Source organism: Rhagoletis zephyria, unplaced genomic scaffold (assembly GCF_001687245.7).
Source record: "Rhagoletis zephyria isolate East Lansing unplaced genomic scaffold, Rhagoletis_zephyria_1.1 Rzeph_scaffold_00576, whole genome shotgun sequence".
Classification (NCBI taxonomy): Eukaryota; Metazoa; Arthropoda; class Insecta; order Diptera; family Tephritidae; genus Rhagoletis; species Rhagoletis zephyria.
In genome coordinates, this window is record NW_016157660.1 from 57747 (window position 1) to 71292 (window position 13546).

The 13546-nt window shown below is 41.1% G+C and overlaps 2 protein-coding genes across 3 annotated transcripts in view; one reads left to right on the forward strand and one right to left on the reverse strand.

Annotated features, from left to right (window-relative positions):
* The window catches only part of LOC108360458 (uncharacterized), a 62956-nt gene that overhangs the window by 21275 nt on the left and 28135 nt on the right, over positions 1-13546 (forward strand). The gene's annotated exons all lie outside the window — the stretch shown is intronic.
* pps (protein partner of snf) overlaps positions 9002-13546 on the reverse strand; it is a 62818-nt gene continuing 58273 nt past the window's right edge. The window contains exons 12-15 of the mRNA XM_017612736.1: positions 10340-10487; positions 9800-10005; positions 9508-9745; positions 9002-9428 (exon numbers count right to left, since the gene is read on the reverse strand). Coding sequence (XP_017468225.1) covers positions 9262-9428; positions 9508-9745; positions 9800-10005; positions 10340-10487 — 759 coding nt within the window. The 3' untranslated portion in view covers positions 9002-9261. The remainder of the gene's footprint in view (positions 9429-9507; positions 9746-9799; positions 10006-10339; positions 10488-13546) is intronic.

Below are 13546 nucleotides of genomic sequence, written 5' to 3' on the forward strand. Positions count from 1 at the left end.
AGTAGTCAAGCTAATCTTTTCACATATGAGCAAGCAGGCAAACTATTTGGTTTGAAAAATCACACGTACACAAAACTTCTGGGAGCATTTTTGATTCACTATTAAGAATGTGATAGCAAAACGTGCCGAACTTAATGGGCGCGCGTGACGGTCACGTTACTAGGAAAGTGACCGTCACTGTTCTTGCTGGGAATAAGTGGGAAATGTGAATACACATTTGTGTATGTGAAACACACATGTGCTCAGAGAGCGCTCATGATTCAACAACTATAGGTTGTAGCCAAGAATGATAGAATACAAGATTGCGCCGATCAGAGAGGATTTTTGAGAATAACTTTTGGGTGACGTCACACTGGTGCAATTGCGAGAGAGAAATGCCAAAACGTGAGCAAGAAAGGAAGAAGAAGAAAAAATGATGCAAAGGAAAACGTAAACAAGTTGCACCAGTGTGACGTCATGCAAACAACGATTCTGTCAAATTCGTTAAGAGAAAAATAGCGGTACCGAGATCGGCGCAACCTTTGTATTCTCTCAATCGTGGGTTGTAGCAATCGTACAAAAACAACATTTACCGTTGGTATGAACTCCTTGTGTCATCAACATCTTTTTCTATTCATATTCGTATGTATTTGTATACCCTGCATACCATGATTTCATAGAATTCTGAAAGGTTTCACTATTTTTTTAAGAATTTTCTTTAAGAAATCGTACAGAAATTTATTTACTAGTTCTTGTCTACCGTTTCATATGTTTTTCTTTACAGATTTCTAAAAGAATCGTAACAAATTTCCGACACTCTTAAAGATTTCGGGAGCATTTGTTTGCAGGGTATATATATACGTATATGTGTATGTATACGCGGATATGTAAATAAACCAAAACAGACGATAATTTTACACAAGCGTGCTCATAAGAAAAGCATAGCTTCTATCGCTATCACCTGTATTTGATGCGCCTTGGAGAGCACTCAGCATTCCCAGCAAGAACAGTGACGGTCACTTTCCTAGTAACGTGACCGTCCCGCGTGCCCATTAAGTTCGGCACGTTTTGCTATCACATTCTTAATAGTGAATCAAAAATGCTCCCAGAAGTTTTGTGTACGTGTGATTTTTCAAACCAAATAGTTTGCCTGCTTGCTCATATGTGAAAAGATTAGCTTGACTACTTACTCGTATGCGAAAGATACCTCGCAAGAAAAAACAATAGATTTTGTTTTTGCTTTGGCGGCATAAACTGTCAAAATCTGTATGAGTGTGTGTAGAAATTCAAACAAAATTTTTCAATTTGATATCAGAAGCCGTGCGGCGGAACACATACACAAAATCAGCTGAGCTAGTAACACCACCTTATATAAATTCGCCTTGATGCCGACCATTGCATAAAAATTATAGTTATATATATATATAGTATATATGTATATATATATAGTATATATAAATTGAATATATTCAGTGAATAAGTGTGTGTGTGGAAATCACACGCCTTCCAAGCACGCAGGGTTGCTTTTAAGAAACACAAAATAATTAACTTCAAATAGTTTCAAAAAGTGTAGTGTAAAACGAAATTTATTGAATAATTCCACATAAAATGGTATACATAAATGACTAATTTTCTGAACGATTTAAATAAAACGCATTTCATAACCTTTTTTGAGCAAACGACATTTGCGAATTGGTAGAAAAGTACTACGGATTTTAAATTTTTGTTAACTATGAGGTGAATGAAAATTTTCAACCCGGCCTGACGGTTTTGAAGAATTTTTTTGTCCTAATTTTATTACTAAGGAGTCTAATAAATGCATGACTTTTAGTTCTAGGAGACAAGACTTTTTTGTATAATTTCTGATTTTAATTGCTAAAATTCTTTTTCACCGGAGAAACTGTCAAAAATTTCAGCAGTAAAAAGTTGCGAATTAGCACAGCAGAAATGTAAAATTTTCTCGCCATAATAAAAAGTTTTTTTCAACATGGAACTTTTATACTAATTGACATGAAATTACTATCTCAACGCTCGGGCGCTGCCACTGAGGGCCTTTGCCAACTGATAAAAAAGAGAAAATTTGGAAAGACCGAACAAAAATTTTGAGATTTCTCGTTGTGAATACGAATGCCATAGTTTTTACCTAGCTCGTGGGACTACGCAAACAGCTTGTAAATATGTATACACATAAAGTTGTTGGCGGTAATAAAGAGTCAAAATCAAAATGGGGAAAAGAACAAAAAGCGTACGTTAGTTGTCAGTTGGCAGCTCGCACGTTGTCTAAATTCTCAAGTAACATAAAATCCACAAAAGAAACATTGCTTGTATTACCATCAATACGCCATATATAAATTTTAACAACACACAATTGAAGTATCTATTTGAAAGTATCTATTTAGCCAAGAAAAAAGCAAAGCAGTATACTTGAAACCAGCACTTCCAGCAGATATTGACCTGGGTTTTCGCACGACAGTTGCTGTTTCTTTTTAGGAAATTCGTACCACCATATACATGTAGGATACCGAGTGGGTTTTCTGCTATAACTTTACTTTTATTTAACTTTCATAAATACACAGATTCCTTACATTTCTATGCTACGTAGAACGGTTGGCAGGCAGGCAGGCACTCACGCGGCGACGGTCGACAACGTAATGATTTTATGTTCTTTGGCTACAGTTAGGTCAGCCATCATTGGCGTGCGTTCGTTAAATTCGGTCAGTAGGGTTGCCTATATTTAAGGACTAACGTCAGTGTTGCCGTCTACTCGGACCCAATCCCACATTCGGCCCTCCTGACCGATCATTCGGCTCGAATGATGACACGCTTGGTGGCTCGACGGCCGGCTCCCATTTGTTCATATATTCGGCAACTGTTGTAGTATTCCCGGGATCTTCATGGTCACCGACCTTCCGTACCTCATATCTGTCGTGGCCCAAGACCTTCGTAATTTTGTAGGGGCCCAAAAACTTTGGCTTCAGCTTAAGGCCAACACCGTATTGTGTCCGCTTAATGGCTACTAGCTCGTTGATCTGGTACTTCACCGCTTCTTGTTAAAAGATCGACGATTCTCCTGCTGGATCTTGTTGATGCTTTCCTGCGCTTCCTTTCGCAACTCTTCCCGCTCAGTGTCCAACTCCTCGATGGCGGCGTTCTCTAAGAGCTGCCGCAATTCAGGGATGACGTTAACTCCCATCTCGACTCCCGTTAACAGCCTGAAGGGTGAAATCTTCGTACTTCGCGGCGGCGCGCTGTTGATGGCTTGTTGGACTCGCTCAAGATGTTTGTACCACTGATTGGGATCGTCGACGCACATTTTCGTTAGCATCGGGATGATTATTTTGTGAATACGCTCCACCTGCCCATTTCCTCTGGGGACACACGTGGCTACCAGAAGATGCTGTATTCCTTCGTGCTCGCAGTATTCTCTGAAGGAATTCGAAGTAAAAGCCGCGCCGCGATCCGAGATGATGCGTTTCGGATTCCCAAACGTCGCCGCCTGCCACTTCAACTGGTTTATGACGACATCTGCTGCCGTGGTTTTTGATGCGTAGAGCCACACAAACTTTGAGAAGGCGTCCACTACACCGAAGATGTAACTACATCGCTTCGACGTCATTTCCATTGGCCCCAGATGGTCGATGTGGTAGGTCCCTAGTGGCCTATCTTCTTTGCTTATTGGCGCCAGATAACCCTCCATCCTCCCTGACTTGCTCTCCGCAACGACGCACTCGACGCAGCTCTTCACTATTTTCGCCGCTTTCGTAGACAACTGTGGGATGTAGAAAGTCTTCTCGACTGCTTCTTGCGTCCTTTTCGTTGAGAAATGACCCTGGTTATGAGCGACTTTATAATTTCTTCCTCCATCGACTCAGGCACGACAATCAGTTCCTTAATGGGATCTTTGTGCAATACCTGGTGCTTTATAAAAAAGTCCTCATACTCATCCTTCTCAAGTACCTTCATAACCGCCGTGATCCAGGGGTCCATCATCTGCGCTTGTTGCAGTCGGTGCTGCAATGAATCTACCAACAGCAAGCAGGAAACTCGGCTTAAGGCGTCGACGTGTCTCATCTTGCTCCCGCTTCTGTGTTCGATTTCGTAGTTGAAATTTTGAAGGAATAACGCCCAACGGGTGACTCTTAATGGAGTGTCCCGCTTCCTCATCGTCATCGCGAACGCGTTACAATCCGTAACGATTTTGAATTTCAGCCCCAGCAGATAGACACGCCACTTCTTGAGTGCCCCAACAATGGCCAGCACTTCCAGCTCGTAGGAATGATATTTTTCTTCAGTTTCTGTTGTTTTCCGGCTCATGTATTGTATGGGGTGAAACAGCTGATCGTCAGCATCCTTTTGGAGAAGGACTGCCCCATACCCATACATCGACGCATCCGTGTGCACCTCCGTCATCGCCTTGGGATTATACAACCGCAATACTGGAGCCTTCACCAAGGCCGCCTTCAATTGCTTGAATGCCAGCAGCTTCCACTGCGTACCCCTCTATGAATCGCCTGAAATAGGATGTCAGGCCCAGAAACCGTTGCACAGCCTTACGATCCTGCGGTATCGGAAATTTTTCGACAGCCCTCGTCTTAGCCTCAGATGGTTTGATAGTACCCCCTCGTATAACGTAGCCCAAAAAATCTACCGACGTCTTAGGGAATTGACACTTGTTCCATTTAAATCGTAGGTTATACTCTTCTGCCCTTCTTATGACGGCTCCCAGCTTTTGGACTCCCTCGTTGATGTCCTTGGCGGGAATGATGAGGTCGTCCATGTAAGCGACGACGGTACCGTTTTGTATCATATCACGGAAAACTGCAAAGATGAACCTAGAGAACACGGCCGGTGAGTTCAAAATTCCAAACGGGACGTAAAGGAATTCGTATTGCTCATTGTGAGTCACGAACGAAGTGTACTTTCTCGAACTAGCCTCAACCGGTACGTGAAAGAATCCATTGGTGAGATCGAGTGTAGTAAAAGCGTTTGCCGCGTGCAACCTTTCAACCACGTCGTCGATTAGGGGCATCGGGAAATTGTCCCTTACTATCTTCTCGTTGAGCCGTCTGTAATCGCAGCAAAGGCGCTTGCTGCCATCTTTCTTAGCGACTAATAGGACAGGCGACGCGTACTCCGACGTGCTGCGTTGTATAATTCCCTCTCTCATCCATGTTGCTACCTGCCCCTCCACGATGCGCTTGTCTGCGTGTGACATACGTCGTGGCCCCGCGTATACTGGTGCTTCGTCGGCCAACAAAATTTTCATCTCCACTGGCGTTTTGCGTGTCTTCCTCGGCGCATAGCTGCTAACCCACTCCCTTACAAGATTTGCCTTCTCCTTGCTGAGATGTGACAAATCCAGCTCGGGCTCGCTCCTCTCCATCATTGTTACGCATAGTCCATCAAACTCGTTCCATAGATCAGGTTCTGTTTCGATAGTTGCTACCGCGTTGTTGCTGGTTTCTTCTGATGTCTTCATTTTCGGCTTAAATTCCACTAGATCCTCGTGAACGATTAATGTTACCTGTTTCAGGATGTCATTACAGATCACTGCTGCATACTTCATATCACGTTCCCTGGTCACATGAAACGTGATTTCCAACTCCATATCGTCGATGATAAACGCTCTAGAGAAACTACCTAATGTTGTTAGCCCGCCTTTCCCTACTCCTACCAGACGACGTCGATCGCCGACCAATTCAATATCACTATCAAGCATGAGCAAGGTGTCATACCGCAGTAAGCACAGGTCACACCCTGTATCGACTAGAGCGGAGAATGTTATATGGTTCCGCTTAACGTCTACGAAGATGCATCTGCCCGAGTCTCCTATCCTTCCTCCTAGAGTATTGGCATTGTGGCTCTCCATTTTGATAGCAGCTGGAGCGCTTCTACAGACAGCAGCTCGGTGCCCTGGTTGCCCGCACCTGAAACATTTAAACGATCCGCGACAGTCCTTGGCCAGATGAGAAGTGCTTCCACACTTAAAGCACCTTCTTGCCTCCTTAACGCGTGCATTGGGGTTGACAGAAATTCTGCTTCTGACGGTCAGCTGATTTGGATTCGAGGTAGTCGCTTGCTGGCGGTTAGACCGCACCTTTTCATATATGCTTATCTGCCCCTTGAGTTCCGCTACGGTTTTGGCTTGATACAAGTTAATCTTATTTTGTTTCGAGTCGGGGATGCCATCGATAAAGTACTCAATGAGACTCATATCGTCCAGCTTCACTGATTTCCCGATCTCCATCAAGGAGTAGAGGTATTCTTTAAGGTCCTCGTTGTTGTGCTTACAGCGGTTCCGTAACATGCGATGCACCTCTAACGACGATACCTTAGCTCCAAATTCCGATATCAGTGCTTGCCTCAAGGAGTCCCAGTCGGTGACATGGCGCTGACTGCGTATAAAAATTTTGGCGGCCCCTTTCAGCAGCTGTTTAGCATATATAAATTTTTGGAGCCCGTTCCAATTAACTGCGGTAGCGTTTATTCCTCAACCTGCGGCTGATCCGACCCACTGAAGGACGTCAACGAGTCTTCTATGTCGCGCAATGTGAAGCAGGTACGCTCATGAAAGCTATTTGGCATTGCCCTTGATGGGGACGAACCAGCGTTATCATAAACGGAAGTTGCATCGACATCACCACTAGTGTCATCATCTTCGCTATCGGCATTCAGACCGAAGTGCTCAAGTAGTCGGTCCTGTGGCGTGACCTTTGCTTTAGCCCTACTACATTCAATGCTAGAATTTCGCTTCGCTCCATTGTCGACCCTTACCACTTACAAAGTGCTTCAGAACAGGTGCAAAATAAAATATTTTACAAAACTAGTTAGGTTTTCCGATAAAATATTCTGTGCCGCCGATATGCCTGTACCGTATGATAATTCTAAGTATTGGGTTTACAAATTTTATATATGTATATATTTATTGTTATTAAATTCTTTTTTTTTCTCAAAATACACACTAAACAGATTAGGAATATACTGCACCGTCAACAGTCTAAAAGTTTACATATGCTCTTTGTTTAAAATTTTCGCAATTTTGCGTTGTGCTTATAATCCCCAAAATATGAAAAGAATTGTTTTACACTAACATACAAAGTACAGTTGATTAATTGATTTAGTGATCAATACAATGAATACACATGAAATTATAAAAGCGTCTACTAACTAAACAATTTCAAATTAATTTTACTTAGCTTCGCTCCACTGTGCTGCTAGCCTGTATGAAATGCGATGATTTGTTCGACCTCTGCTCTTCTTCCAACCTCCAACTGCAACCTCCACTTCAGCCGTTCGAGAAAACACCAACTTCCTGCTTTTCTAGCCACTCCTTGGCTACAACATCGACCGCAACACCCAATGCAGGTTCGATGCAACAACTTTCGACTGCTCCTGTTCCAGCTTTGGATACAACTTCGACTATTTCGTACTCTTCAATGCAACTACTTCTTCATAGTACTTCACTTCAGTCGAACTCTTCTGGTTTCATGCAACTTCGAATATTTCGCCGCTTTGATTGCGCAGCTGCAGCGCTGTTCAGCTCTGTTGTCGCCTCTGCCAACGAAGTATCGGCTTGCGTTAATGCGCCTGTGCCTGCTTATATACTTATGTATATATATGCGGGACTTAGCTACCGTTACCACTGCCTTGCCTCTGCCACGGATACCGTTATTGCAAATTTTCTGCGAAGTAGATTTATTTTTCGCAAAATTATATTTTGTGACTTTCATAAACAATTTGCACAATTTTGCCACTTTTAACCTCCGCAAAGTTTATTATTTCGCTAGTCTTTATTTGCGAACTTTTCCACTATGTACGTATGTACATGTGTATGTATTACACTTTTTCAACAATTTAAAAGTTTTTGCACGTGCGCTTGCTGGCGCTGTTCAGTCCCTCTTCTTACACCACTTTTGTAGGATACCGAGTGGGTTTTCTGCTATAACTTTACTTTTATTTAACTTTCATAAATACACCGATTCCTTACATGTCTATGCTACGTAGAACGGTTGGCAGGCAGGCAGGCACTCACGCGGCGACGGTCGACAACGTAATGATTTTATGTTCTTTGGCTACAGTTAGGTCAGCCATCATTGGCGTGCGTTCGTTAAATTCGGTCAGTAGGGTTGCCTATATTTAAGGACTAACGTCAGTGTTGCCGTCTACTCGGACCCAATCCCACATACATATGTATTATTTACACTAGTAACTGTTTATGTAAATATGTATGTATTTTTTATGCTTAATATATGCAAATAAAAGAAGAAAGTAAATACAACTAAATTTTTATTTGTGTCAAACTGAACGTTTTTTTCCAATAATAAACGGTTAGCTGATTCAAGTCTACAGCAAGTTCACAAAATTAATTGATAACTTGTATCAACCAAAGCATTGTTTATATTTGCTCAACAATGATTTTATTCAACTAACAATATTGTCCACTCAAGGTAGTAGTTTTGTAATTATTAACAAATATACATTTGTCCCAACTAGAAGTCTCAAGCAAATTGCAGACTTTTGTGAACTAGGTATTTATTTCGCCATATCCAACTATGCTACTTGGTCACTATAACCAAATCTTGGTAATTATAACTAAACCTTTTTCCGAGTGTATATCAAATCGCCCAAATAATATTAATACCGTGACTTGCAAAGGAATAAAAATATATAATATTAAATAATATAAACTTATTTTTTTGAGTTTTTTGCATTTATTTTTTTATAAGTTTTTTTACAAGCAGTGTTTCTGGTTTACAGCTACATTGAATATCAGAATTAGAGCATAAGAACATATTAGTATATAAAATTGTTAATAACCTACCCAATTTTGTTTTCAGTGAAGTGCATGAAGTTTGAAGCTTCGATACTAAATATTTAGTAAGCAGTTCCTTTTAAACAGATTCTTAAAGAAAACTCTAAAACTAAAGGGGAGAGTAGATTTTATTCTACTTGCATGAAAACTTCGGACCTTAGGTCCAATTTTGCCTGCCTATTTCTCGTCGCGCATTTATTACTTTTGCTTAGCAAAATAACAATTTAGTGTATATTGTGTAAATAAACAATAAGAAAATGAGATTTATATAAACCCCAGAAAAAATGCCTAACGATTTTCATGAACAGGTATGTATGAGTAATGCATACTATTACGTAAGTATGATGATTAATTTTATAGTTTAGGGAAATGTACATATGTATGCATGTATGTAAATGTAAAAATTGTTTATTTAACACGAACGAGGAGCTTTGATCCACCATAGAGAATGATTGCGTGTTGTGAATAATTTAAACGCCCGGAGGTGGCGGCTCGTCAAAATGCGTTTTTATTTCCTTGCAAAGGGGCTGAGGTTTTTGAACAGGTGGAATATCTATCATGCCGTCAGGAACCATACTCAGAAGCTCCTCTTCACTTAACTGAGCTAAGCGGCTAGATGTCTTTCCTGCAGGTTTTGCTGAAAATACAAAAACATAATTCAAACTACTTTCGTTGAAAAATGCCACCGAAAAAAGTCAGCGATAAAATTTGTTTACCGCTTGTTTCAAATGAAACCAACTCAGGATTGTACTCTTCATCTGGACCCAAATTACTAAAGGCTTTTGTTGCAGTTTTAATCAGGGACGTCTGTGACGGTAGTGCAGATGCAGGTAATTGCGTTTGGCCACCTTCTGGTTTGCTTTTTATGCTGGCAAGTATTTGAGAAAGGTTTGAGGGGATAGATATATTTGCCAAAGCTGCGGAGGTCTTAGATGATGACGAAGCCGCAAAACACTAAAAAATAGGGAAATGTGTACTCATATTTGATTATTTTAATTAATATCTTACCGACGATTCTACATTTAGCAGACCAGCTATCTCCTTTTCTTGTGCAGCGATTTGGCGGTTTAACTCTTCCATTTTTCGTTTCAATTCATCCTCATCGGCTCTTACTGCCCTTTTTGATGCAATGAGGGTATCATCATCGGAACTTCCTCCGGGTGAATATGGCTCATCAGCATCATCGGTTACAGATGTTAGTAGCATAGAAGTAGCTAAAAAATTATATAAACGTATTCTACAAATCGTCGTTTAAAGTGCAAAACCGCGTACCAACAAAATGCAAAACCGAGTATGTGAAGTTGTAGAAATTATTTTCTAGCGCGTAAAAACACTCATATTTCAAAATGGTTCTCTTTTTTATAAAGCAATCGCATTTCTGGCTAGTATATTTCATGACGATTGGATAGGGATTGAGCCAAGAGTTTATGTGACCAAATCCAATTTTTGGCAGCCAATGTCAGTTACGCGGTTTTGCAGAATGACGATACGCGGTTTTGTACTTTAAACGACGATATGTAACTTTATATTGAAACTTGATTTACATACATTTGTGTGACTTTGCAGTGATTGGAGCTTTTATTATAGCATCCACGTCGATTTCATCAACTTTTGGTGTAGATGCATGCATTCGCCTCTTTCTTTTTGGACTGCCGGGTGGAGTAAAGCTGACCGTTTCTGTACCACGCCGGTAGGACTAAAAGCAACAATACCAAACTGTTAATAGTTCCCTATTGCGAGTATTTGCTAGATAACTGAATTGAAACTTGAAACGTTGGCACTCCGCGGGCAAAGGATATTATTCAAAAGTCTCAAGATAGCAATTAAACTCGATCTCTACTTTTCCTGTACGAAAAAATTCAACATATTGTTAAGCAAATTTAAACAACAAAGCAATGCGGTTATTTATACCAGTTAAGTTAATTTTACGTAAAAATGAGAGATTCTAATATAATATGCCTCCAAGAAATCATTTATTATATCGTCATCAATGCAAAATACTATATTTATAAATGGCCAGAGACTCTCGCTTCAGCAGTAACTCTTGGGTACTTGTATGCTGTTACAACAACAACAACCCTATTTGACTAATATAAAATTTTACAAGTGAAAAAACTTTTTAACTTAACATGGGAAATGGTTGCAGATATATCTCAAAATCACAATAACAAATGTTTAACATTGAATTTTGGTATTAGTATAAAAAAATCATTTTCGAAATATCTCAATCAGGGTCTTTTGAATTTATAACGAAAATAAAAAAAAGTTTGCATCCTAGAGTTGAAATATATGTGTAGCAAACAAGTATGTACAGTCAGTCAATAAAGTTTAGNCTAAGTTTGCATCCTAGAGTTGAAATATATGTGTAGCAAACAAGTATGTACAGTCAGTCAATAAAGTTTAGGTACAGCGAAATTTTTGCAGTACCGACAACTTTTTAAATTTTTTTTGTATAATTTTTTACAAAAATATGGTTAAACTATGAAACATTTTTAACAAGCTCGATTAAAATATCATTAATTGTCGATGTTTCGACCTCAGTCTGAGGTCATTTTCAGGAACTCTTGATTGTGATATCAATAAACGAAGATATGAGTTTTATTTAATTGCTGTTAAAAATGTTTCATAATTTAAAATTCAAAAGCCAACAACAAAAACAAAAAAATATGGTTAATTCTACAACAAAAACCCCAAAAAGCAGAGTCCCAAACCTTATGCAAAATTAAAGAAAATTCTGCAAATTTTCATCCGTTGCATTTTTTATTTACACTCATTAAAAAGGTGAGTACGCAGTTTTCTAACCCATTCAATTTTAGTACAACAAAGTGCAAGTTTAAGGTAGCTAGGACTTACCATTGATTTTTAGCAATTTTTTTTTTGCTGACACCTTCGACAATATTTTTATATGGAAAAAATCTGCGACACCTTCAACAAAAAAAATTTGCTAAAAATCAATGGTAAGTCCTAGCTTCCTCATAATTGCACTTTATTATACTTAAATTGAATGGGCTAAAAAAACTGCATACTCAACTTTTTTCCGTATAATTGCACTTTATTATACTAAAATTGAATGGGCTAAAATACTGCACACACAACTTTTTCCCGAGAGCGTAAAAAAAGTGCAATATTTGAATGAAATTTTGCAGAATTTTCTTTAATTTTGTACAAGGTTTGGAGCAATGATTTTTGGGGTTTTTGTTGTACAATTAACCTTATTTTTATAAAAAATTTGCGAAAAATAAAATATTAAAAAAAGGTTGCCCGTATTGTAAAGAATTCGCTTTTGTTGTTGTTGTTGTAGCGGCTACAACAACCCCGCCCAGATCGGTTGGTATCTCAGTCGTTGTCGTCAAGTTCCACTAACGGCAACCCTAGGAAGCGTGCAGCTTCTGTGGGATCTGTCCACAGGGACAAGGCCGTTAGGGTTGTCGGGTTTTCCGGGCATGCGAAGAGATGGTTCGAGTCATGTGGGGTCTCTCCGCATGCCGGACATTCGTTCGGCACATCCTCATTCAACCTACTCAAGTAGGAGTTTAACCTGCTGCAGTAGCCGGAGCGAAGTTGAGCGAGTGTAGTGCGTGTCTCCCGAGGCAGATGAAGCTCTGTCTCGTCACTGCTGTGTATGCCGAAGACGATTACACCACAACTCCACCTCAGTCAAGTGTAATGCCTACGAGGGGTGGAGTCACCTCAGGGTCTGCTCGGGACTACGGACACACAGACAGTGGACCACGTCGTACGTGGCCCCCTGTTGCTCAAACAGAGCAGCCTCCACGGCAAACCATAGTCCGCACACAGCAACCACACACAGTCGCCACAACACAACAACATAATAACACCACAGACCGTACCACAGCCACCACAGACCACGTAACACACACAACCGCACCACCACCCACACGCCGCCGCCAACAACTCCTGGTTCCCCCTACAATCTGCACGGTATGTCAGACCAGAATATTCCGTAATGTGACATCAGTCAAGTGCAACACCTGCTTTGGCTGGTGCCACTTTAGGGCATGTTCAGGTCTGCGTACCACGCGAGATTGGACGGGGAACTTCGAGGGCCCGTGTTGCGCTGCTCGGTCGCAGACGTCAATTGCGACGCCCCCACGACCACCACAGGGCGGCAATCACCTCAGCGCACACACAGCCAACGGCGGCAAGAACATACACCTCACTCACACCCCACATCACGACACGTCTCCCGAACCACATGAAGCTCCTCCAATTCAACTGTAACGGGCTACAGAGCAAGATTGAGGAGATAACCGTCTTCATGTGTCGGCATGGTGTATTAATAGCTGCGGTCCAAGAGACGAAGTTGCACAGCAATTCAACTTTGTTGAATTGCGCCGGGTACAACGTGCACCGTCGAGATCGCGAGCGAGATAATGGTGGTGGCTTAGCGTTCATCACGCACCACACCGTGCAGTATCGTCTTATCGAAGCAGACATCGACCACAGGGATACCACCCTAGAATGTCAGGGCATCGCTATCCGGTCAGGCGATGTCGAGCTCGAAATATTTAACATATACATACCCCCTGTCACCTGCTGCCCGGCAGGATATCACCCTGATATAGGTGCGCTCCTCAGAGGTGAAAACCGTATGGTAGTAGGTGACTTTAATGCGCACCACGATCTTTGGCACTCAAGCCTGTCGAACGATCGTAGGGGAACAGACTTGGCTGAGCAGATAGACGATTCGACATTCTGCACAATGAACGACGACGCACCCACCAGGATTATGGG